At 40.5% G+C, this 27,048-nt stretch overlaps 1 protein-coding gene across 8 annotated transcripts; it reads right to left on the reverse strand.

Annotated features, from left to right (window-relative positions):
• Positions 1-26,436, reverse strand: Fam122b (family with sequence similarity 122, member B). 8 transcript variants are annotated; one of them, XM_006541557.4, is made up of 10 exons: positions 25,462-26,436; positions 22,627-22,705; positions 17,276-17,319; positions 17,132-17,186; positions 16,781-16,882; positions 16,427-16,512; positions 15,543-15,607; positions 10,622-10,718; positions 10,440-10,514; positions 2,788-2,876 (listed from the first exon to the last, which is right to left on the reverse strand). In XM_006541557.4, exons 1-9 carry the CDS (start codon positions 25,557-25,559, stop codon positions 10,478-10,480), a joined length of 663 nt encoding a protein of 220 aa, XP_006541620.1. In that variant the 5' UTR covers positions 25,560-26,436; the 3' UTR covers positions 2,788-2,876; positions 10,440-10,477. The 8 variants fall into 8 exon arrangements, with proteins under 8 accessions (NP_001160055.1, NP_001159837.2, NP_084443.1 ...); XM_006541558.4 differs by having other exon boundaries at positions 15,543-15,604; positions 25,462-26,435; NM_001166583.1 differs by lacking the exons at positions 2,788-2,876; positions 10,440-10,514 and adding an exon at positions 1-1,957 and having other exon boundaries at positions 15,543-15,604; positions 25,462-26,391.
• Between the last annotated feature and the right edge of the window lie 612 nt (positions 26,437-27,048).

The raw sequence follows: 27,048 nt of genomic DNA on the forward strand, positions 1-27,048 counted from the left end.
TTACGATCCATCTTTTTATACACGTATATATACTTTATTAAATTCACAATTTTAGGGTATACACTAGGTCAACATTTCACAAAACTTTCTATTATTCCAAAAGCAGTTATCATAAAACAGTGATTTATAAGTCAGTCAAGCAAAACCAGTATCTATAGGATTTTATTATGGTTTCATTTTTTTGTAGTAGTTTTCAAAGAGAAGCTGAAAATATATGATATAATATGAGAATAGGAAGAAAGAATTTTACTTTATAACAAGAACTACATTTCAAATATTAGACTTTATATAAAAATAAAGGGGTACTGTCAACAAAGCTGCTCTGTGGATTAGCATATTACCAGTTTTATTTATTTCAAAACAATCCCTGCACAAACTTAGCTTTCTAGTCCATTTAAACAATATAGAAGACAACAATAATAAAAGGTTACTTTACAACGAAAAAGACAAGAATGTGATAAGGGAATCTGTAAGAAGAAGTGGTGACTGATGGTTGGGACAGAGATGCAGGAGGGTAGGGGGCAAGAGTAATCAGAATGAATTTTAAATGAGTATGGAATTGAGAAAGAACAAATTGAAAACACTCAATTAGAAACATTAGTAAAAGAGTTGGTCTCAAACAGTAAAGGGAATCCTGCCTCTTTGATCTCATCATACCATTGGGACAGTTTCAGTTTTCTGCTCTGGTTTTACCTTACCATTGAGTTTTAAACACAAATTTAGGTATCATCACATTTCAAAGATTATTTTTTAAGAATCCTAAATCTGGACTCTAAATTTGAACTGCAAAGTGTCCCTTTAAGGCAAATAAGACAGAAGAGTGAAGGCAGACAAATCTCCTGAAAGAAAAACTCATCTCTTATCATTACGAAGGCAAGAGCCTTTGAATACGGTTCATTAACAGAGTGGATACACCGAGTGCTATCAAAGAATTGTTTCTTTAAAATAGCACAGGAGTGGGCGAGTCTTCTAACAGCACATTTATGTTAGGTTTGGAGGATTAGGAGCTTTTCACAGGCTAAAGAAACATGGGAACTCAGGCCAGTAATAGCTTTTATGACAGTGATTACAATGTAAACTTAAGACCTGATTCTATAATGGAACTGCAGCAAGCTAAGTGATGGTCTCTGATAATTAGAAGAGAGGTTTTGCTTCAAGCTCACTAATTTCTAGTCTGTAAATACCTTCAAACCACCTCCAAGGACTTTAGATTTCAAAAGACTTATGCTTAATCATTTTCTGTTTGTTTTTTTTTTTACATTCACTTAATAACACGATTCTAGTGGGAATATTAAACAAATAGTCCATCCACCAGGTTGAACATTAAAAGAAACCTAACCGCACAGACATCGCACTATTACACCATTTCTAGTGTAATACATAATAAATACTGCCACAATAGATCACACGTGGATTTCTTAAATATTTTAGTCAGGAGTTTTCTTTTGTAAAAATTACAGAGTATATGTTACGTCACACTGCATATACACTGCTTAGAGCTCAAAACACTTCTGGAAGCAGAGGGCACAGCAGTACTGACCTTTTTAGCTCCTCAAAGCTTCCTTAACTGATATTAAGATATTAAACTGACCTCTATAGGGCAACAAGGACAAGAAGAGGGTTCTGACTCTAGCACAGCACAAAAACCAACAACACCCGGTCACCACATGACAGAACAAACTCAAGGACAACAGGGAATCAGGAAAAAAAAATCAAACAGAATAGCACGCACATACAGAAAGCTTCCATTTCCACAAGACCCTACGACACATATTCCCTACAGGACGGCAATGTACCCCAAGGCACCTAAGGCCTCATAATACTACCCAAGACACTGACAGCTTCATGGACGCTTGCTTGCTTTTGTACAGTGGTTTGTGTAAATAACTATTCGTTCATTTGTAGATGCTCCACACATCTGGTCAAGGCAGGAATTTCTTCTCCTTGATAACACCACCTAGAAATATCAACAATATTTTATATATCCCTTAAGGCACCAGGTTTGGGGAGAAAAATAGCAACTGTGATAGCAAAGTCCTAAGACCCTGAGGTGACTAATGCAGGCATCCTGTAAGTCTAGTTCATTCTACATTGTAAAATCAGACGTTACTGCATACATTCCAATAGCAAAGAAGCAAGAATGGTGGTGATGGAAGCAACTATGGGTTTCTTCCCCTTGGTGAGAAATGGCAAGGAGCAGGTCAAACAGGCAAGGGAAACAAAACAATGTTCTTTAAAGCTGATGCAGACAAAATGAAAATTTGATATAATCAAAAACAATTTGAATATTACCATGAAATAAAGAGATGGGAAAGTATGTAGTCAACAGAGAATTTTTATAAATCTCTCAAGCAAGAGAATTTCTGATTAACTCTGTTTTGCCACTGCTAGGGAAAAGAACAATTATAGAGAATATGCATGAATGCTCCCCTTAAATGTTTGAAAGTAGGTGCTCTTTGAGGCACTAGGGAAAAAGTCCTCCAAGCAATCAGAAATGTGTATTTGAGATTTAGTCATCAAACGCAAAATGAGATCAGCCCAAACAGATGTTAGTAAGGTGACTCTGCTTGCAAAATTGAACTTTAGAGAGAGATGCCCAGAAATAGGAGCATCATCGGAATGGTTGCAATCTGCCAAACTTTAATCCCCATTGTGGATCAAAGTTCTCCGCATTCCTCACTGAATGTTTTATGTGGGAAACAGTTAAAACACTCAATCAGAAATGGTTAAGTCACTTGGGTGAGAGATCATCCATCAAGATGAACGGAGAGCATGAATTGGAGCATGCTACTGGAGACTCTGCGGGAGCGCTGCCTGTAGCCAGTGAGTCTGAGGACAAGCCACTGCTGATACTACTGCCATCCAAAATATCTGAACTGAGGACAAAGCAAAAAGAATTATAAGCGAATGCATGTATCAGGGTCAACATAACATGCAATGACATGATTTCACGGACACACGCATCAGTACAGCATCGGTAAATAATAAGAAGCATAAAGGCCACAGCACTGAAATGCATACTACACCATGTTGAGAGACTTGTGAAATTCATAAAGCCACAGAAACCCAAAGTGAAACTTGCCACACTGTCTCATATACTTTGATTATCCCTATGGAGGCGCCTGACTATCTAACATATGGTAACTGTCCCTCTTACCATGCCAGGTTTATTGTGAGGGGGGTTCCTGTCCTCTGTCTGAAATATTTCTATCTTCATATTTATCTTCTTACCTTTCAAGAGTCTCAGAGCAAGAATAACCTCTGTTATTAATAGTTAGTAAGCTATTTGTTCTCAAACTTGCCGAGTGTGCCTTCAGAAATATTACTTCTATTTTTGAGGAAAGTCTTTCAACTGCCTGAAACTGACCATTTTCCTTGCCCACTCCCAAGAGGCTTCAAGGAAAATATTTTGAATGATTTTCCCCTCTAAGTACATGTCTTTGCTATTCTTTTCATTTTATGAATCCGTTTTCCTGTTTCTTTACAGACCCAAATATCCCCTGCTAGCCATAAGAGCCTCCTTTTTTTCCACCTCTCAGTTCCTCTCCACCTGAGCTTCTGAAATGCTCTCTTCTCACAGTCTCCATCACGTCTCTTTAATCCAAACAACTGGCCTCTGCTCTCATCTTCCCCCTGAAACTGATTTGGACACCAAGGGCTTCCATAAGCAATCCCAGGGACATGCTTTCCAACCAGCTCAGATGCCCACAAATCAACGTTGGCCTGCCTTCAAAACCTGGCTTCTTCATACTTTCCATGGAACCAAAACCCTCTGCTTGACATCAAGCTGCCTTTCTTGGTTCGATTCCCAGGTATTGTAGATCTATGCTCTGTATATGCCTTGAATGTACTCATTCCCTTCTTCTAATATTTACTAAGTGCCTGCCAAGTGCAGAAGGTATGTAGATACTTGAAGGACAATGATGTAAAGGAAAGACAAGGTCCCCAGCCTCACTGAATTTACAGGATAGTAGAGGAGACAGAGATTTAAATATTCAGGCTCATATGAAAATAATTACACTTCATGACACGAGTGATAAATGGAAAAGGATCCAGGGGGTATGAGAGTCTGACATATGGGTAACCTGATCTAACCTGATCGCAGTGAAGGGATTCTCCGAAGTGAGATTTGTGTTCTGACTGAAGGATGAGTAGCATTTACAGGAAGGGTTAGGAAGAAGCAAGACTAGGTCTGGAATCACAGAGGCAGGGTAGAGTCAAGAGAACACAGGGAGAGATGAACTGAAGGAGTAGTCCGACAGTTTAAGTTTACACAGACACTTTTTTATTTTTTGAAATGGAAGAAAAACATAGACTTAGAGAAGGAAATACGGGTTCTAGTCTGCCACTAGCTCCTTGGCAAAACTCCATTTTGTTCTAATAAGTGGAATAGAAAGTTACACCTTTAATATTATTTGTGTAAGTTTCCAAGTTGATTTCTTCCCATTGTAAAGAAGCTTATAGTACATTTGTAAGTCTCGGGCCCACACTGTTCTCCTGAAAGGCAACTGTTCCTCTCTTGCCTTTCTACTCATGTGAAACGTCATCTCTTTCTTTCATGATTTTACCTGCAGTGCTAAGGATGGGGTCTAGGCCCTCGTTCATGATGAGCAAGCATGTTACCACTGAAGCTACATCATAGTCCCCTCCACCATCTCTTTCGGTTGCCTGTGGGTTGTTTTTAGGTGGAGACAGATTACAAATAGGTTTTGGAAGACTACAATTAAAAAGTAGAAATAGTATCATCCACATTACTCCTCCACTATACACACGGTTGTCAAATGCATCATTAATAATATCACTTTTAAGGAAGAAGTCTGGAAAACTCAGTTGGCTCTGATATTTGCTAAACTACACAGCCAACTGGTCCAAAAATATGAATTATTCAACAACTGAAAAAAAGTTGCACAGATAATCCAAGGCACTGGAAAATCCAAAGGACCTTTCTATTTGCCTTGGGAACATATGTGAATTTTCCCCTGCAGCTTTCTGCCTAGACTAATATTAAAATGAATTGACTTTCTTAAAGCACATATTGGCTGAGCAGCACAAGGGTATGCTCTATGCCATTTGGCAGGAAGAAAAAGACTTAGATTAAAATTTGGCCACCATGCAGATAATCTGAAGATAAAGAATTCCTTATTGCAAGCAGCAGGATGAGAGCAAGCCCAGGACTAGAAGATTTTCTTTGTACCAAGACCTGCTAGCTTAGGTGACTCCTGTACTCATTCCAAAACAAAATAAGACTGTGCAGTGAAATGTTTTTCTTAACATTGTTGATTACTTACTAGAAAAAAGCTGACAGAGATATTACTAACTAGAAAAAAAACCCTGAATATTTCATAATGTCTTCTCCATCACTCCACATGAAAGTCTCTATTTTTTCTGTCACAAAAATGGTATAGCTATACTTTGTCTCCACCACAATTTACCTTCAAAACCTTAAGCTTAAAGTAGATATTGCCACTGAACTAAGACTGGGTTTCTCTTCTAGTTAACCTGGCAGAACACATGGCATGGGAGCTGATGCTGCAGGCCATATCACTCCCATCATTAATTAGGTCCATGGACATCAGGACTTGTGCAACTGTGTAATCCACAGGGATTACTGTGTGAACATAAATTGTATGGATTGCCATCACATCGTATACCAAAGCTTCGAAAAGCAATGGATTTTGGTTCAATTTGGGTTTTTTCTTTTCTCCCATAACCTCTGATGAGAGTGCTAATAGTACTGAGCCTTCCTTTCACTAGGGGTCCAGAGCTAGACAATCCTAGGAAAGAAAAGATAATTCAGACCAAACATAGGACTCTCTGGATTAAAAGGGAACTGATTCATCCCAGCCAGGACTGGTGTGGTGAGATGGCTCAGTGAGTAGGGGCACTTGCTGCCAAGCCTACAGAACCAATTCCTGATCTCTACATTTGCATGCCCCACATAAATAAATAAATAAATAAATAAATAAATAAATAAATAAAGTGTAGAGAAGGATCTAGGTATGGTGACACATGCCTGGAATCCCAGCATTTCAGAGGCAGAAGTAGGAGCACCAGGAGTCCAAGGTCATCGTCCTTGGCTGCACAGTGAGTTGTCCCAGCACTCAGGAGGTAGAGGCAGGTGAATTTCTGAGTTTGAGGCCAGCCTAATCTACAAAACCCAGCCTCGAAAACAAAACAAAACAAAACAAAACAAAACAAAACAAAACAAAAACAAAACAAAAAAAAAACCCAACAACAACAAAAAAAGGCTAGTTTTGGATTAAGAGTAAGAATTCTACCTAAGAAATTTAAAAAATAATGATTAATCATTAATTAGGTCCATGTAGATCAGGACTTGTGCAACTAGAGTGTGATAGCACATGCCTGCAGGCATAGAACTCATGAGGCTGGGGCAGGGAAATCTCAAGTTCAAGACTAGACTGGGCTATACACTAAATTTCAGACCAGTCTGGGATATGTAATGAGAAAACTCAAACTATAAATGTAACTCAAAATGTTAATATTATCCATCACATTAAACACTGATGCGCTGGGTATGAAAACTCAAGAATTTTTCCTCTTATGGGCAAAATAGGGTACCACTTAATTTTTACCACAGGGCTAGGGAGTCTGAAAATACCTTAGTTTACTCTGCAGTTCTACAGACACATACAGTCTTATTCCCAGTTGAATGAGGGACAGTAGGGGAATTCTTAATATAAAAAAAAAAATCAATCAAAGTACCATACAAGGCATACTTCTAAATTATGCTCAAACTCTTGATGTTCACAAATACTAAATATAAAAAGGCATAATTCCAGCTTTGTAGTTAGCAATGTTCCCTTCATTCTGTTGACAGTGACTTCAAGATTTTGTAATTTTAGGGGGAAAAAAAGGAAATAAAAAGTATGCCCAAATGGACACAAAGCCTAAATGGATTTACATTCAAAGTTCTAATTTAATTTATACTTCAAAGACGTCAGTTTTAAAGATTATTAAGTAGCACATAAACTTTAAAGACTATAAAATGCATCTTTTCCTTCTCTTTGTGGTATGGGACAGGGAATAAAGAAAAGTTTAAAAAGATGAGATCATATCTGCTAGTTATCAGATCTTTGAGATACTCTCTAAAAGAAAGAGTCCTTACTTTCATTATCAAGTATACTGCCATATTTAGCAGCAGAAATAAGGACACAGGTGGTTCCTATCTCTGGCCCCATCTCTAAGAATATGGATGTCTGATTTTGACCAATTGAACTGCATTAAGAGACAGATGTTTCTGAAAATGCAGAATCGCGATTCAATATTAAGAGTAACTCACACAAAATGTATTCACTGTAGACATAAATGTCAGCATCCTTAGTATATGAGGTGCCCCACAGATCTTAACACAATTTTAAGCTTTAGGATCCTTTGAGACTTCACAAATTCAACCAAAAACATTACTTGAAAGTTAATTAACTGCCTTTGCAAGGCTTGTGTATGCATTTGTATGTGGAGTGCATTCATGTGTGTGCACATGAATATTCATGTTCATCACTGCTCATGTAGAGACCAGAGGCCGGAGGATGTTGGCTGGGCTGCTTTAGCACTGTCTTATCCCTAGAGTTTCCAGTTTCCTGGCTATGCTGGCTAATCAGTAAGCACCAGTAAAGCATCTGTTTCTCCCCTCTCCCAGCACTGGAGTTATAGGCCTGTGTGGCCACACCTGGCTTTTATGTAGGTGCTGCGGATGTACTGTGTGTGTGTGCTGCATGCATGTGTGTGCATAGAGGAGGCCGCTGGGTGTCATGCTTGTACAGCAAGTGTTCTGACCCACTGAGCCATCTTTCTAGTTGTTGGTTTTGTTTTGTTTGGGGGAGGGGAGTCTCCCTATGCAACCCTGGCTGAAAACTCCTAAGCTCTATGATCCTTCCAACCTAGCTTCCTGAGTACCTAGGCCTATAGACATGTGCCACTAGACATGGCTAGCACTTGAGAGCTTACTTTTTGTGAATTGTGAATAAGTTTCTTTAATTTTAGTCAGCACTTGAGCCAAGCTTCCACAATCTATATATGATCACGAATTAGGCAAATACCTTTTGGGTGATGTTTTTCTGTTTTGCTTTTGTTTTGTTTTCTTTTTGAAACAAGGTAATCACCATGTAGCTGAAGCCACCCACTCACTTTAAGTTTCATCTAACATTAATGTCCATGTCTCCAGGACTTGCCCAGCTATTTCAGTTTTATTCATGGTTTGTAACAACAGCACTGCTGTAGCCAGGTAGCCAGGTAGCCAGGTAAGGCTGTGAGGCTTAAAACATGAATGCCCACATAAACCACAAATAAATACTGTTACATTTCCCTTTCTTTCTTGTTTCATTTTGGTTTGAATTTTCGTATTGCTGTGGATCAAACTCAGGGTTGCAAGCATGCTAGAGAAGTTTTCTATTACTGGGTTCTACCTTCCTGTTATCCTTTTGTTTGATACAGTCTTACCACATAGCTGAGGCTATTCCTTTTCACTATGTAGCTTGGGCTGACCTCCAACATGGCAGCCTGCCTCAGCCTGCATTGTGCTAGGATTACAGGCCAGTGCTATCACAACCAGCTCCCTAGCCTGGCTTTCTAATTTGCATATAAACTTCTTTCACTGTTTTGTGGCAATGTTAAAAAAAAGGAGATAAAATATAAATATATATAAATCTGACCATGCATGTTTTGCCATGCTGGAGATAGAATGCAGAGCCTTGTATAAGCTAAACATGCACTCTACCACCGAGTTACACACCCAGCTCCTCATTGTCTTTGTTTTCTGCTTGACAGAATGTTGGGAACTTTTTTCCTCATTGGATCACTTGATAAACAACTGGATACGCAAATCTATTTATAGCCACGTGCCTATACTCACACTTTACCATAAAAGCCACATGCAGTGTGCAGCAAGTATATAGTTTTATCCACTAGCCCTCTTGACCAGCTTCAGGAACTGCTCTTTGCAAACTTTACATATCTGGGAAGACACTCTGTACCAAAATTAGCACACTGAGCTACCAAGGATACATGGAGACGGTGGAAGATACAAATAAATAGGAGTGATTGCGAAGGCATTCCAACAGTTCTAGTCAGCAAGCCTCTCGAAAGATAATAAGCTAGGACTTGCTCACCTCCAAGTGCAAGTTATCTTAAATAAAATAATACACATGCAATTTAGGAAGAAGGAATTGTCGACTCTTACAAGAGTGAGTGGCTTTTATACTTTTTCCATTTGGAGAGTACCATTCTATGTTTAAAGTGAGTGCCCCCATGAGTTTTTAAAAAAAGGGTTCTCATCTTTAAAACCCAGGGAACAGAAAGGCCTAAAAGGTGTTATGCAATTGTATATAGAATATGGGTACTCAGCAAGTTGACTAGAATATCCTGAAAGATTACAAAATATTACCTATAAACTGTTACTATGCCTTCCTCCCAGATGTCTGTCAGCATCCAATTGTTCAACTTCAAGAATAGGAAAAGAAGTCAATTCTCTCATAAATCATTGAAAACTCTTACATTACAGACCTAAACTAGAATGAGAACGGCCATCAGTCATGTGACCTGGACCATCGAATTAGTAACTGTTACTAAGAAACCTCACATTTAAGCTGGAGTTGATGGTACATGCCCGTAGTCCCAGTACTCAGGAGGCTAAAGCAGGAGAGGTATAAGTTCTGGGCCAGCCTTGGTTACATAGTGAGCTTGAGGTGAGCCTGGGCTATAGAATAAGATTGTGTTTCAAAATGCAAAGAGAAACTGCAATCTTAATGAGCATTGTGAATGACTACTATAAATTTTCTAAGAAGATTTTTACCACGCTAGATGACATTACTTAGTAAATACCACAGTCATAATGCTTTGAATATGAAATGTCCCGCACTAGCTCATGTGTTGTATGCTTGGTTGCCTGGGTACCGGTACTATTTTGGGTGGCAGAAACTTTAGGAGGAGGAACCTATTTGGAGCCGGGAAGCTACCGGGGTCATGAGCATGAAAGTCATGCCCTGTCCCCAGTCTCTTCCTTTCTCTCTGCTTCCTGGCTTTTATGAGGGCAGCAGCCCCTGCCAGATGTTCCTACTGCCATAATGACCTGCATCACCACAGGTCCAGAATCAAGAGAGTCTGAGAACATCAGACTGAAACCTCTAAAACCATGAGTGGAAATAACTCTTTCCTCCCTTGTTTACAACAAGGGCTTTGTCACAGTGATCCAAAGTTCAACTGATACGCAGAGGTAAGATGTAGCCATGTCTTAGAAGTGAACAGCATGGAACTTGAAATGCAAGCAAAGCAGTGACAATCAATGTACATTTTCTCCACAGTAACCCAGAGGTTCTTCCTCAGATCAGTCAATTGATGATACTACACCACCCCACCCCATTCACTGAGAAAGGCTGACCTAACAGAGGCTAGGAATGAAATAAAGGTGCATAATGGATACATACACTTCCAAAGTAGTACTTGGGGCTTTCAGAGGACCTGGTCATTCAAAATCACTTACACCTCCATGGAGACTCCCCCTATGTGAGCATGGATTATATTTCAAATTATCTCAATATTCTTTCAATGTGGTTCTTTTTAAATGTGAGTCATACCCTAATAGTTTTTTTTTTAATTTCATTTTTACCATGAACTGAAATCAGACAATTGTGCAGGATTGGTAGACAGCATGCTGGTGGTGCCTTGGAAGGGTCTCTTAGGCTGGCTTTCCATCTCCATTTCCCCTACAACAAAAGAAATATAGCTAACATAAAACAATTTTACAAACACAGGGTTGGGGCTAAGTGATGGTGATATTTGCTTGGTCAAAGGAGACTACTTTCGGCTGCTATTCTGTAAAAGTTCCTGCATGTGCCAGGAGGCCAGAGTTCCAGAGAACAAGGCAGGAAGAGCAAGAGCTCAATCCTGGGCTGCATATCTACTTCCGGGTCAGCTCACACCCACCATAGTAAATCATCTCTCAAAACAGCCCCCTCCATAGCAGTCAGTTTCCTATGTGCTTTAACATAAAAGAAATATACTTCTATATACTCTGGCCAAATATTAATAACTTTTATTTTAATACATTACGTACAACATGTTTTATACACACACACACTTTAATAAAAGAGAACAAGGATCTTATCAAGCAACTTAAATAAAAACTAACCAATGGTAGAAATAAAATAGGTATTCTCAAACAGTTAAAACTCACAGCGAATATTTTATGACTAGCAAAGAATACTTATTTTATATCTTTTAATATCTTAACGTTTCTTGAGACAGCAACAAAATGCATATTCTGATAGGGTGGACAATAGAAGGTTGAGTTGGATGATATACTACAAATAGAAATATAGTTGAAAGTCCAGCTTTGAGAAAGCAATGAGAGTAACTCAGTTCACACATTAGGAACTATGCTGCTTTATTCAACCCTATAGATTTTCACAGGAACAGTGCTTAACATTTGCCTGCTAACTACTGAGGGTTGTTTGCCTCTTCTCTGCCCCAAGCTCTGTTTTTAGTTCAAATGAGCATGTTTTTAAAATTCTATGGTCTTTATCTGAGCTTAAAAATAGAATAGAAAAGACAATTTAAGATAAATGTGAATTTGTCTGTAATCCAGCATTTGTGAGGTAGAGGCAGGAATATAACCACCAAGTTTGAGAGTAACTGGGCTACCCAGAAAGCCATAGCAGCCTGAACTACAGAGTAAAACCCTGTCTCAAAAGAAGAAGGGGAGCAAGCAAAAATTATCGAGCATGTCTATACCTCACCAGAACCGTGGAACTGAACGTAAAACTTAGGACAGAAAAAGATCCAAGAAGAACAAATGTAGCCTTCATTTTTCCCCTATTATGAATTAAACCATATTATTTTTCTTCTGAGCTACTATGAAAATTACTAAAGTTCATAAAAACTATGTTTCTTAACTGGCTTTGTTCAGTGCTTTAATACTGAACTTTGAAACTACAAGGTTTGAAACTCTAGCAAAGAACCCCTCCACCTACTGGCAAATATTGGAACAGCTACTAAAAACACTAATTCCATTAAATTTCTGGACAGATTTTACTTTAATAATAACAACAATAATAGCTTTAGCTTAAAGTGTACTTTCACCTAATACTCCTAAGAACATTCCTAAGGTTATAAATAATTGCTTGCAAGATTAAATAAAGAGACCTTACTCACTAAATACAGTTACTGACACTATCAGGATGTACTTTCCAAAGCATTAACATCTTTATATTTTTGAGAATTTCATATGTGTATAAAATTAAATATGATCATATTCACCCCCAACTTCCCTCTCCTACTCTCCCCAGGTCTTTCCCCCATATTCACATTCCAATTTCATATCTTCCTTATTATTTTATAACCTACTAAATCCAGTTAGTGTCTTTTATATGTGCATGAGTTTGAGGCGGTCCACTGGAATATGGGCAACTTTCTCCACTACAGTGATCCTCCTGCCTCTGACTTACAAATATGTGCAACAACATGCTGGGTGTATCCTTCCCATAGTCTGTCTCTGGGCTTTTGTGTCTCCCCACCCCTTGTTCTTTCATAAACAAGGTTTCATGTATCCATCTTGGGTGGTGTTGAACTTCCCAGTTATCAGAGAATGACCTTTATTTCCTGGTCCCCCTGCCTCCACCCACCAAGTGCTGTGATTACAGGTATGCACCAATGAGCTCCTTATACCACAGTAGAGAGCCAACTCAGGCTTTCGTACACACTAGGCAAGTACTCTACCAATTATGCTATACCCTCAGCCCTATTTGATCTTTTTGAGACTGAGCTTCATGAGGCCAATTGATCTTGAAATCGCTACGATGAAGGTGAATACTCTTGAATACTTAATCTTCCTGTCTCCACTACCTAAGTGCTATGATTACACAGTTGTGTGGCACCATACAACTGTTTGATGTCTTAATTCTAAGTTGTCTTAAATATAATACTTCTGAATTTGTGTGTGTGCTAGGACTAGAAAAACTTCACCAGCGCCACTTTCCTAGTATTTTATTGGTCCTGAAGGTGATCTGAATTGCTTATTTTTGAGGGTTTATAAAACAGATTTGTTTATTTTTCTGTGTGTGAATGTTTTAGCCCTGAATATGTATGTGCACTACATGCCTGGTGCCTGCAGAAGGTACAAGGTACAAGGGAAGGTATTGGATCCCGTGGAACTAGAATTGAGTCCAGGTCTTGCAGAGCAGTAGTTGTTCCAGCCACTGAACCATCTCTTTAACCTGCCCTCCTGCCCTCCTGCCCTTTGTTTCACTGTGTCCAGGTTGGCGTGGAACTCACTATGCCCAGGATAGCCCAAGCCCTGGCAGTCCTATTGTCTTAGCCTTCCAATTTATGCCAGGATTACAGGCATAAATCCCCACACTAAGCAGAACTGCTTTTTTTTAAAAATAAAGATTTATTTTTATTATTTTTAGCTATGCATGTGTTGGCATGTGCATGAGTGCAGGAGCCTTTGGAGGCTAGCAGTATCAGACTCCCCCTGGATCTGAAGTTATAGGTGGCTGTAAGCTACCTAACCTAGGTGCTGGAAACAGAACTTAGGCCCTTTACAAAAGCAGTATGCTCCCTTAACCACTGAACCATCTCTTCAGACCCTGGATTACTTTTTTTCCTTAAGGCAATTTTAAAAACTATTCTTTACAATGGCATCTGCTTATACCTGTAGGTTTAAGTGCTTTCCTCTAGAAATTCCAGCATTACAGGTTTTTTTTAAAGATTTATTTATTTATTATATGTAAGTACACTGTAGATGTCCTCAGATATTCCAGAAGAGGGCATCAGATTTTGTTATGGATGGTTGTGAGCCACCATGTGGTTGCTGGGATTTGAACTTGGGACCTTCAGAAGAGCAGTCGGCATTCTTAACCACTGAGCCATCTCGCCAGCCCTACAGGTTTTATATTAAGGTCTTTGATCAATTTTGAATTGCTTTTTCGTACAGTATCTAGTTTCATTCTTCTGCATATAGATGTCCAGTTTTCCCAATAGCACTTGCTAAAGAGGCTGTTATTTTTTTTTCTCTAATGTATGTTTGGGACACATTTAAAAAATTAGGTAGATGTGGGCCAGAGAGATGCTATGCTCTGTGGTTAAGAACATTTGCAGCACTAGCAAAGGACCCAGGTTCGGTTCTTAGCATCCAGTGGTGGCTCACAGCCATCTTCTCAAACTCCAGTCCCAAAGGACCCAATGCCCTCTCTGCTCTGCACAGGCACTTCATGCATGTGATGCACATATATGCAGGCAAATATCTTTTAAAAATTATGTGTAAGTAATTATGTGGGTCTGTGAAAACTGGATATCCCAGATTAAATTTTTATATATGTGCATTTATGTGTAAGTATGGTTGTGGGTATAGAATATGAAACTAGAAAAGGTCTAAGAAGAAAAAAGAGGTCTTCAGTGGAGAGCAGAAAAGGAAGGTCAAAGATCCAAATAAGAAAATCACCTAGAGAGGGCACTAGGGGAAGAAAGGGATGAGGTCGGATGGTAGAGGAGGAGCGACATAACTAAGTATGTGTAAAACACATAAAGAAACCCATTACTTTCTATGCTGATCCAAAAAAGAAAAAGAAAAAGAAAACGAGGTGGATATGGTTAGCACCCACCTAGAATCACAATTGGGAGGTAGAAACCAAATGACCAAGAGTTCGAGGCCAGTCTTAGCTATGTAGTGAGTTCACTGCCAGCCTGAGTGACATTAAGACTGTATCAAAACCAAACCAAGTCAAATCACTAATGACAAAAGCAAAATAAAATGGTGCCTGGCACTTCCAATTGTACAGTCAAATTGCCAGGAATAATGACTAAACCAGTACCAACTATCTCAGCCATGTTTAAAGAAACAGATGCTATCAGGGGCCTTACAGAACCATCTAAAACTACTGCTAACTGAGAACACGTTAGGACTTTGTGGTTCTAAGTGGACTTTGGGGACTGGACTATTTGAAGACTTTACTTTGCTGACACATACTTTGCTGATAGGGAAGTGAATCCCACCTGAGCAAATTCCATGTCTACAGATCTACCTGCTATGCCAGTGTAGATGTCTGCACACAAGGCAAACTGTGCATCTGTTAGATTCAGATCACTGAAAGGCAAATATTTTTGGAATGTATATTGATAATATGAATATAAGAATATGATTCATATATGAATTACAAAAATATAGACAACATAAAATGGTTAATTTATATAACTTAGAACCTATAGAACACGCTGAAAATATTTAACATTTCTTTAGGAAAAAAAGTAATTCTGTGAGTTCATTTCAGACCAGAATTCTAGTTTCTAATACAAACTTGGCTAAATGCAACACCCAAAGCGAGATGGCTCCTTTCCCCCAATACTACTATCATGACTGTATCCAGACTTAGTAAGGTGTGCAGTGTCAGGTCCGGTGCGTGCGTATACAATATATTACCACACGTACTTTGCCTTTTTCCTGGTGGATGATAAGAATATTCAGGAGCTACTCTTGTAGCCGTTTTAAAGCATGTAATATATATATTGCATTAACCATAGTTGCCACATACCTTTTCTCTTAAGAGGACCAAGAACACTGGGCCTAATGCACTTGACCGGGCTCTGGCTCCTCCTGCTTTGACAAATAAACAAACAGGATGATATGAAGTACCTCCAAGATGAAAGCCGAACAGTATTATAGCCCAAGTAAGTAACATGGACAGTCATATAGATTGAAATACAAAGTGCTTGTATTGTGGGATGATTTGAGTTGGCATGTGGCGTTATGAAAAGACGTGGCATTTTAAAGACATTTAAAAAATATTCTGTGAGACAAAATACACACAATTGCTCAAAGAAAAGCATCTTATTAAAAGTGTTATTTGCATTTTGATTTATAATCTTTTATCTTTAAAATAGGTGTTGATATGTTAGTGTGTGGATGAGTGTGTGTGTGTGTTTTCTAAATATAAACCAATATTAATACTGGGCTCTTGCTTCGAGCCTCAGGATCACAATGAATCCATCAATCAGCATTAAGTCTCAAGCCTGCTAATGCCTCAATATAAGTGGTGAGCATATGTGTGTTCATTATGAAGTTCTAACAATTTTGATATATATCTGAAAAATTCCATAATAAAATTAATGTGAGGGAGCATGTGCATGTTCAAGTTCCTATGCTTGTGTGGTGGCCAGAGAAAAATGGTTTCTCACTCTCCATCTTATTCCTAGGAGATAAGGTCTCTTACTATATCTATAACTAGGCTAAGCATGCAGTAAGCCTGAGTTCTCCTCCTGTCTCAAGCCCGCCAAGTGCTGGGGCTACGGGTGTGAGTGGCTACCATGAGCTTTTCCTATGGGCTCTGAGATCTAATTGCAGATCCCCGTGCTTGCAGAACAAGCACTTTGACCCACTGAGCCATCTTTCCGGTCTCCACATTTAACATCCACATACCTTGAAAAATGTCTTGGATTGAGAACAGGACTCGGTGGCATCCCGCTGCTGCTCACAAACATTTGCAAGGATGGCGACAAGCATTGCTAGAAAAGACAAGCACCGTTACAACAGCCACGCACTTCTTGTTCTCCAAAGGGGCTTTTCTTTTGTTGGGTTGTTTTTCGAAAGGTTCTTTTGAAATATGACAGAAGCAGCATAGCTGTGCGAGTGCCTCATACATATGACATTTTCCAATTTACTGACACAGCTTTTCAAGTCTATGGAGACTTGAAGTGAGTTGAATTGTATATATGTGTTAGAATAAACAGCTCACTGTGAAAAGGACAGTTAATATCTTGTCAACAATCGTACCTTTCCAAATCCTCTGGTTGGGGAAGGAGCTGGAGAAACTGGAGTGAAGTCAATTCTTTTGGGAGAATATAATTTCTCTGGCTTGTCAAAATCACTATCACTCTGTAAACATAAAAGTAGTATCCTCCTTCAGCATATCACAGATCTTAGGCACTACTATAGTAACATACCTATATTTTGAAGAGTACAGATGGACACATTCAAACATTTCGCTGACTAAGCAGAGATCAAAACTAAGAATCACTGTGGAAGCAGGAGGGGCCTCAGTGTACGAAAGAATTAACCAAATCAGGTGAACAACACAAAGCTTTCTGGAAAATGACAACACAGGCCCACATCAGAACACTTTACCAGGCTCAGGCTTTCGTCCCATGACTGGCTTATCTGCATCCCTGCTTGTGCTTCCCTAAAAGCAAAAACAAAAGTAAAAATAAAAAACCTGGGCTTACAACCAAGGCACATCAGGGGCTAGGCCCTGCCTCGCTAACCACTAACCTTTCATTTGTAGTTTCTCTGTTCATCATATCCAGGCCTTCTTCCTATAAGGATAAGCATATGTGCTAAATCAACATTCATCCATGTGCTTATTATTCCAACAAAACTGAAATAATCCCAGGTGGTCAGAACTACCATCCTCAGGTCGTCAGCCATGCTTTGCCAGGATTTTAGAGTACATGCAAGTGTAATGCTTCCGGCTAACCGGAGCTGCACCTTTGATAATTTGTAAGATTTTAGTCTTCAATTTAAGACTGAGCTAGTAAGTTAAAATGACCCTTCAGATTTGATGCAGTCTGCTACTAAGAATAGGATTAGGCAAAGGTGGCAGCAACTGGGAAAAAAATGGAAACATTTACTACTTTTGTAACACAAAGCATTTGTCACTATACTGTACAACCTCTTCCTACATAATTCTTCATATTCTTAGAAACATAGCTCTTCAAACCCCTAAACATTAATACACTAGAGGCAATGCATGCAGTCTTTAGAAAGTACACCAGGTGTCCAACCTCAAGGCACCATCTGTCGCTAGACAGGCACTGACTTTAGCACTTTTCCCAAATGAATGGAAAGCTGTGTAAATTTAAGGGAAACAAGACTGCGCCTTGGAAGTATTCATTATTCCACTAATGTAAAATAAGAAGCTATGTGAAATGGGAAAGAAAACAGTGCCAATGCTATCAATTTTTATTACTGATGCACTAATGAGTAAAGATAGGCTAACAGACCCAACATAATACTTTTTATATGATTAATGTTCTCCAAAATACTTTAAAATGGCAAGAAGGACATTTTGCTTCCATGCTGTAAATCATCTCTAAGGTTTGATCTCTAATCTCACCATGAGTCATAATAGTTAAAGGGAGACCAGCTTTAGGGGAAGAGTGTTTGCCTCGCGTGCACCCTGCTCTAGGACCAATGAAGAAGGCAAGGTTAACCTTCAAAATAATTGCTGCTTTCGCTTATATCATCTTTTCTTCTCTTTCAGACAGGGTTCCATGTAGCCCAGGCTGGCTTTGAACTCACTGTTTAGCTGAGGATGATCTTGTATTTCTGATCCTCTAGTCTCTACCTCTTGAATATCTGGTATGGAGAGCTGGGGATGAACCTAGGGCTTTGTACATGCCAGGCAAGGGCTCTATAAATGGGCTCCAGCCCTCATTTTTTTTTTTTTTTAGCAATTTTAAAAATATTTATTTATTTATTTATTTATTTATTTATTTATTTATTTATATGAGTACACTGTAGCTGTTTTCAGACACACCAGAAGAGGGCATCAGATCCCATTACAGATGCTTGTGAGCCACCATGTGGTTGCTGGGAATTAGGACCTCTGGAAGAGCAGTCAGTGTTCCTAGCTGCTGAGCCATCTCTCCAGCCCAAGCCCTCATTTTTTAACATCATGAAATGATTTGGAAGCCCAATTATGTTCCTTTAAAATAATCACCATCTTGTCACAGAATGTAAGATATAATTCAAGCCAGTGGATCTTACAAGATTGTAGCAGTTGTGATGTCAATAATTAGTATTTTCTCCTAAGAAATACAAATGAACTCGTAAGAGTATAAAATCAAACAAGACAATTATTCTGCTTAAAAAGCTTTATGCTATTATAACTTTAAAAACAATTATAATGTAGCAAGTGGTATAACAATGGGCTTTTTAGGCAACAGCTAATTCAAGGAAAATTATCCACTGAGACATGATTTTACCTTAAAAGATATACGCCCATTACCCACCCCTTTTGTATTTTTCTCTCCTAGTTTTAAAACAAGAAACATTTTACAAGTAAAATCTTTTGTAACGTTTTGTTGGTGGTGGTTTTTTTGTTGTAGTTTTTTGCATTATGAAAGAAACACATGCTTACTGCTGAACTTTTAATGAGTTCATTGAAAAATGATAAACTCCCAGGTCAGGACATAAGACAGGGTTGCCCTAACAGGCTGGAGTGGGGAAGCATACGCATGTGTGTAAGTGTGAGAACTAAGGAATGCCAAAAGGTAGCGAAATCATCTGCAGAGCCAAAATATGGAGGAAGTCAGAATTTCAATGCAACATTGATAAAATATACAACTTCTCAATATTAGATAAGTCTACAAAGTGGCTCAGAAACAGGGAGAGGTAGGAACAGAACTATATTTAGAACTAGAAACAAGAATAATTTAAGAGCTGAAAATTTTTTTCTAAGAGCTTTAGGGAGATGCTGGCTAACGGTGTTAAAGAAAGCAAAGAGCTCAAGTGGGATACGAATGAGCCCCCCGGCACTGACACTTAAGTGGGCATTAGTGACATTTTCAAGGACAGCCCTTAATGGAGTTGTGGTAGAAGCAGCAACATTACCAACTAGCTGGAAATTAGAAGACAAGGAGCTAGATATAGTCAAGGCTAGATTATTCTTTGACAAAGGTCAGAGAAGGGAAAGGAGGGACAGACTTAGGTGCAAGAAGGCCACACTGTCCCAGACAATATGCCAAGGAGGGGACTGAGTGTTTAAGATAGGAGACAACAGCTATGTAAAGTGACAGGAGGTTCAAAACCAAAGAAACAAACCCCCCAAACTGTCTTAGGCACCAGGGAGAAGCTCCATACGTGAACACAAAGGGGTTTTAACAAGAAACCTGGTATAAAAGACAGATGTCAGGGCTGGAGGCAGCTCAGCAGCGAAGAGCTACTGCTCTGCCAGAGGACCTGAGTTCAATGCCCAGAACCCACATGACAGCTCACTACTGCCTGTAACTCCAACTCCAGGGGATCCAACACCCTCTTCTAGCCCCCATTTGGGCACATAGTGCACATTCATTCATGAAGTCTCACACACACACATTAAAGAAATTAATTTAAAAGCAAAAAGCTAGGTGTCTGTATTATCTGTGAAATGAGAAGTGTCTTTGGCTGGAACTGAACATTGGTAAAGCAGGAAGTGGACAGAGACTAAACAACAACAAGGGATTCTAGAGCTTGGGAGAACATGGAACATTGTGGAGTCACTGGGACCTTAGCCCCTGGAGAGAGTTAATCTCCCTTTCAAACTACCCATCTTTTCAACTTCTCTCTGAGTACTCAAGGCAACACCACTCCCCTGGTCAATTGAACACAATTTTAGTCAGCTGGAGTCCTCCTTCTCCCAGAATTGTTAGTTTAGAAAAGGTGTAACACTGTAAGGCTGCTTAAGCAGAATAATTGTCTTATTTGGTTTTATACTATTACACATTCATTTGCATTTCTTATGGAAAACAGTAATTATTTACATTATGGCTGCTACAATCCTGCAAACTCCATCAGTTTGAATTATATCTTACATTTTTGTGACAGGACTATGATTATTTTGAAGGAATGTGATTTGGCCTCCAAATCAACTGCCAGCAAGTATTGGCAGACCTTTAACCCAAATGTATCCCTTTGGATTTGCTGCCTCTAACACAGCACTGAGAGGAAGCTTACTATAATTGGGTATAAATTTTAGATGGTTCACATATATCTAATTGGTTGGCAAATTCTGGAGGTCCTACCTGTGCTTGTCTTTTAAGCATCTCAGCCCTTCCATTTCCTCTTTGCTTGTTACTATGGGACACGGGTGAACGCATTATGATTTATACACTGTAATAGTAGTATAGAGTGTCATTAATGTCATGGTGGTGTGAGTACGTGGACAAAGGAGATAGAAGGATTAAACTAGGTTTCAAAGAAGCAAAAAAGCTCGAAAGGAGGAGGATGAGGTTGATGGGTAATATAAGGACCAGTGAATTACCAGGGCCCTTTAGAAAATGAGGCACCGAGCAAAGGATGGGGAGTGATGACAGGTGAGCCTACCCAGCGCGGATAAGAATCTTCACCTCTTAGAAAAGAGCTAAGTGAAGTGGAGAGAGGCAAATTCATTTTTCCCGTCTTTGCTATGCGGCTCTTATCAGGAGCACAGCTGTATAACACGTAAGAACATTTTTCATATATCCAACAAAAATAAGTACTTATATTTTCAAGTATCGTCAGGGAAATAGGTGAAGCAAATCAAACCTCTAGATAGCTAACATCCCCTTTTAGTATTTTTAGCTAGTTCAGTGGAAATCTTTCCAAAGTGTGTAATAGTGTTCCCTTTCTCGAACAGGTTCTAGCAATCAGAATGGCACTGGAAGATCTTTATTCTAGTGCCAGCTCTGCCATGTACCACTGTGTGAGCCTAAGCAAGTCACTTATGTCACTTGAGTCAGTTGCTGTAGCTTCTAATTGGGAAAAAATACCTTTTGCCTTGTCTCTTCTCTGCTTCATGGAGACTGTTACATGGACTAAATGAGTGAAAGTACTTTGCAACATGGAAAATACCATCAAAGTGTAGATGTTAGTAGAAATTAGGAAAAGGTTAATGACCAGGGATCCTTAAGAACATGACCATAGGTTTCTATACTAGTGACACCCTTGGGACTATCAACAGGCTCTCAGCCCTGTGCCAAACCACAAACAGTGTGAGGAGGGAAAAAACCCTGTCTGCTTTCTGTTTCTCCCTTTCCTCTCTTGCTAGCAAGTATTAGCAGACCTTTAACCCAAATGAACCCCTTCTGATTTGCTGCCTCTAACACACCACTGAGTTGGAAGCTTATTATAATTGTGTATAAATTTTAGATGATTCAGAGGTCAGAGAGGCTGTCCTATAAATAAATGGATGAACCTTTGTGCACAGACTATGGAAATCTAGTTCAGCCATTTAGAGGTCTGTGTGCTTACATCTCAGATGTCTAAAGCTGCCGGGTGAGTGAGCTCTGCATGTGAAGTGCTACTATATAAAAACCTCTTCATAATTTTCCCCAGTGCAGCTATCTAATCCAGTGATTCCCAACAGCCCTGGCTACAGAGAAAATACACACTCATCCACTCTTCTGGGAATACAAACACATAATTTACAGGGGTCTTTATTTTAGACAAGCAATGTTATCTGACAGATGCATGTCAGAAACACTCAGGCACTATTTGATGTTTTTTACTTTATTTTATTTTATTTTAACATCCCAGGACGAATAAAGACCACTGTGTTCAGCTATATTTGGAGGTTACTCCTGATTTACCTCACGACTGTGACGCAAGTAGAAATAAATAACAATGAATAATTTTTTTACAAATACAAAGCCCTAGAGCAATGAAAGCAATTTTAAGCCTTCTCCCTCTCCTCTCGCTCTCTCTCTCTGAACCAAAAGCTGAATGGCCCTGGCAAAACTAGTAAGCAAGATGTGTAAATTAAATCTTTTTTTTTCAAAAAACAATTGTGCCCAGGTGCCCAGCACATAATTTCCCAGAAAGAGCTCTATTTGGAAGTATTTTTCCCGCTGTAAATCACTGCACATACTTACTTTGATACTTACCAAGCTATGATGGCTCATAATTGCCGTACTGGTCCTCCCAGTTCTAAGTGGATATGGCTCAAAAACCTGTGAAAGGTCACTGCAAAGGAAAAAAATCAAATCAAATCAAAGGATTAGCGTCTTCTAAAGGAAGCTATCTTTCAACTGAACTCAACACCCTCTAGTCTGTACTTAACAATGGAATGAATCTTCAGTAGCTCCTCTTTTCCTAGCGACAAGGAACTCCTTACCTTCCACTTGGCCGAGCCAGGCTGGTGTGCTGCAGGAGAAGCTCTAGCTAGATACTTATCTCCTCGGTGGCTGAGGGGACAGCTCTGCGAGCTATAGGGCGGGGCTCCAGACTGGTTCATTCCAGCTGCTTCAGGTCAGAACTACATCCCCAAACCAGTTCCGGTCAGATGTGAACAGCTCATCTCTTTACCCCAGAGAACCGTGAGGATTACTTACTGCTCTGCATGTGCTACCAACTGAGAAGAGCTGGGGACTTTTTAAGACCGAAGTCTTACCAACATGTCTGCCCTAAGCACGGGAAATACTGTTCTATCTCTGACTCCTGATGTCCAAGTGAATAGATGGAACTGAAGAAGTTTGCATTTTTTTCCTTTCAATTCATGTTTCCCCTCTGACCTCACATGCCCTCCTTCCTACTGTCATCTGTCAAACCCGTCCTTTCCCTTCACACCTACCCCAAGAGCCTTGCCTCCTTGAAAGCATAGCATAAACTTCTCCCTATTCCACAAACATAATGCAACCATTTCCTGCTTGGAACTCACAGAAGCTGGGGGGTGGCAAGCTTCTGGAGACAGCTCCTTGCTTTTCAAAGATAGGATTTTGCTGTGTCGTCCAGGTTTGTTTTGAACTCCTGGGCTCAAGAGTACACCACCACAGTTGGGTAAACACTCTTTAGTTTTGCTTTCAGGGCTAGAGATGGAATCAAGAACCTTGTATAGCGGGGTGTGGTGGCGCACGCCTTTAGTCCCAGCACTTGGGAGGCAGAGGCAGGCGGATGTCTGAGTTCGAGGCCAGCCTGGTCTACAAAGTGAGTTCCAGGACAGCCAGGGCTACACAAAGAAACCCTGTCTCAAACAAAAACAAAAACAAAAAAACAAAAAAACAAAAAAACAAAAACCTTGTATATCCCTATCTAAAGGTCTACCTCGAGATATACCACCATGTCAGTATGGTAAATATATCTGTATGTTCCTGTGGCAAAGTCATGACTTTACACATGCTAAGCAGACAAGCACTACCAAACAGCTACATACCAAGCCCACCTTCTAATAAAGAAAGGGGTTCCCCAGCATAACAACACAAGTAGAAAATCGATCAAAGGAAAGAAATGGAAAATACATGCAAATGCATATTAAGTTACTCAGGAGAGGTGCTTTATTCATCTTTGTATAATATCACTAAGTGTCTAGCAGTCTGTTTTGCCTGTAATAAGAATTCAAGGATTTTCAAAACTGAACTGTGCTGGGCTCTAAGAGACCACTGACAATCCCTATTTCCACTATTCTCATTTTAAAGAGAAAACAGACATGAAAAGGTTAACTCACTCACTCATTAGCACAGCTAGTTGGTGACAACTGAGACCAGGCCTGGTCTCTTCTCCTCTTGTCTGTCACATCATGCTATCTTTCAAGTAATTACTTAAATTGTGGTTCACAAAACAGTGGGTTTTTTCCTCAATTGTCTAAATGCAGGTCAGTGGGACAGCCCAAGGCCTTAGCAATGGCTTGTTTACCAGACTTTCGCAAGACAAGGAGAGAGAAGGTGGGGTATCCACGAGAGACAAAGGGCACAGCTTCCCCTTAAATACCCCAAAACCCCTTGATGATACCATGGACAACATCATCAGTCACGTCATCATTCCCTCGGCTTCAAAATCGTATTTAAATCTAGGGGAAAAATGTACTTGCCTCTCTGTCAAAGACAGATGTTATAATCAGTTCAATTGGAGGCAAAGCATTATCAAGTCTTCAACTGTGCTTGAAGAAAGGTTTGGGGCTAATATTACTCCCATCCTCTGCTCTGTCCTGAATTAATGCCCTCTCTGTGGGGTCTCGAAATTGACCTCAGAAGAATTGTCTACTTACAAAAGTGGAATACAATAGTTCATTTAGGCGAGCCAACCAGCCTTCACCATCACAAGCTTCCACCTGAAACTCCCTGCTGTCTTGTTCATACAAAAACACAATATCTTGTCACTAAAATTAAAGGAGTGATTTTCCCCATTATTTTCTCAAACCTGTGTTTGACTGACTTAAGCTAGAAACCTTCTCTCTCTCTCCTTTTTTTTCCATTATAACGCATTTCAGGCAGCTTCAAAAACTATAAACACTGTAACAAATCCAAATCACTTAACAGGATACGACCACACCATGGAATCCCAAGTTATTAGATAAACTGTGATTTCTTAAAGCAAACCTCTGTTAATGCCAGGGTTCCTAAACTCAGCTTAGAAACAGCACCTCTTAGAGACAGGCGTCAAGTTACAAGCCTAATTCAGGGGATTCAGCCTGATTTGCCCTGATGGAAATAAGCCAGGGCAAGCAACCTGTCAGCTGAGCCAGGTTTCTACTACGTACATTCTCTTTTAGAACTGCACAGCAAGGCCCCCCCAGGTACAGGGAGGGTCCCTTTCTCAGACATGGCCAGAGTGTGAGGTCAAACTTTCCCTCCATCTAGGAAACCAAGTCACTATTAAGAAAATAAGACCTCAACCCCTCAGTTTGGAGTCTAGATGAACTCGAACTGGCACTTTCGGGAAGGAAGACTTCTTGCCCAGGGACAAACCTCTGATCCCCACACTCCGTCCTCCCCAGTCCAGCTCACCTGAGCACATGGATCAGGGGAGCACTGTTGGACCGTCTCAGGGTGGCCCCCTCAGATGTGTCAGCCTCAAAATCCAGATCCATTTTCTCCTGAGCCATTCGGATACTTGCTAGGCAACACAGCCGGCAGTGCTCTCGGCTCCTGGTGCTTTGCTATGGACTCACTGCAGGACTGAGCTGCTGGGGACTGGCAGCTGGGGGCGGGGGCTAATGGGCGGAGGCTTGGGAGCGAGGGCGGAGAAAAGTAGGAGAGGAGGATGCAGATGAGGAAGGATGTGGAGGGCGGGCGGAGGAGGATATAGAGCTGGTGTTGGGAGGGTGACAGGATGAAAAAGGGGATGGAGGAAAGACAAAGGTGGGAGAAAGAAAAAGAGGCACAGGGGTTGATAAAGGATAGATGGAAATGCAGGGCATAGCACTAATGAAAGAGCATAGAAGTGGGAAAGGAGGAAAAAGGTCAGGGTGAAGGGGCACAGGGATGGGAAAAGAGGAGGAGGGAGAATGTGGAAGCACAGGAGAAGAAAGGGGAGGAAACTAGGCAGTGGCAGAACTCAAGCTGTCATTTTTCCCGCCTAGGACCGCAAGCGCGGCTCGGCTACATTTACAGAGGCTGCCTTTGCAGCGCTAGCAATGAGGACTTGACAGCTGGCCAGGCGGCCTCGGCTGCCCCACCTCCACATGCTCAGGGTCTCTGTCCAGTCCGCCATGCTCTGGGCCCCGGTCCCCGGGGCCCCTCAGCGCAGGGATGGCGCTTTTCACTCCCTGGTCCCTGCCCGCCTGCACGACTCAGAAAAGGGATCGGCCCTCTGCACCACCGCGGCGCTGCTTCTATCTCTTATTGGCTCTAATGACCCGCGGGACCCTCTGGAGCTCAAATTGATTTCTATAACCTGCCGCCTCTTTTGCCTCCCACGCTTCAGAAATGGGAGCCTCCGAGGGGCCAGCTCTTCCGCATCTTGTCGCCCATTGGGCACTGCGCATGCGCCTTACGGCTGCTCCAATGATCCTGGGGCCAAGGCGCAGGCGTAATAGCCTCTCTCCGCAACCCGCCTTCAAAGGGGCGGGGCGTTTCCAGGGGGGCCCAAAATCTTCCTGCGTGGCATTGGTCCGGGAACCCTGGCGCCGTATTTCGAAAAGAGCCAATAGTTTGGAGACTGAAGCCTCAGTTTTTAGTAGTTTGGACTAATATTCAAGTGAAAGCGATTTTCACGTTATTTCACTACAAATTTGTATTCTGACCTTTGTGATCCACAGGCACTTTAAATATTTTTTTATGTGAAAGTCTTTGTGTGGGAATATGCGCGTGCGTGCATGCGTGCATTCCCATGGAGGTCAGAGAGGTCATTGGATCTCCTGGAGCGGCAGTTGAAGGCCGTTGTGAACTGCTCAACATGGGTTCTGGGATTAGAACTCGAGTCTCCTGTAGCAGCAGCAAGCACCGTTAACCTCTGAGCCATCATCTCTTCAGCCCCCCCCCCCCTTTACTAAATTCCTCAGCTCCATTAGACAAAAATAAAAGATTTGTTTTCTTTCCAAGGCTTATGGAGATTCTAGCAATCATAATATGATGCATGTGACAGCTGAAATT

The sequence above is a fragment of the Mus musculus genome, chromosome X, assembly GCF_000001635.26.
Source record: "Mus musculus strain C57BL/6J chromosome X, GRCm38.p6 C57BL/6J".
In the NCBI taxonomy this organism is placed as follows: domain Eukaryota; kingdom Metazoa; phylum Chordata; class Mammalia; order Rodentia; family Muridae; genus Mus; species Mus musculus.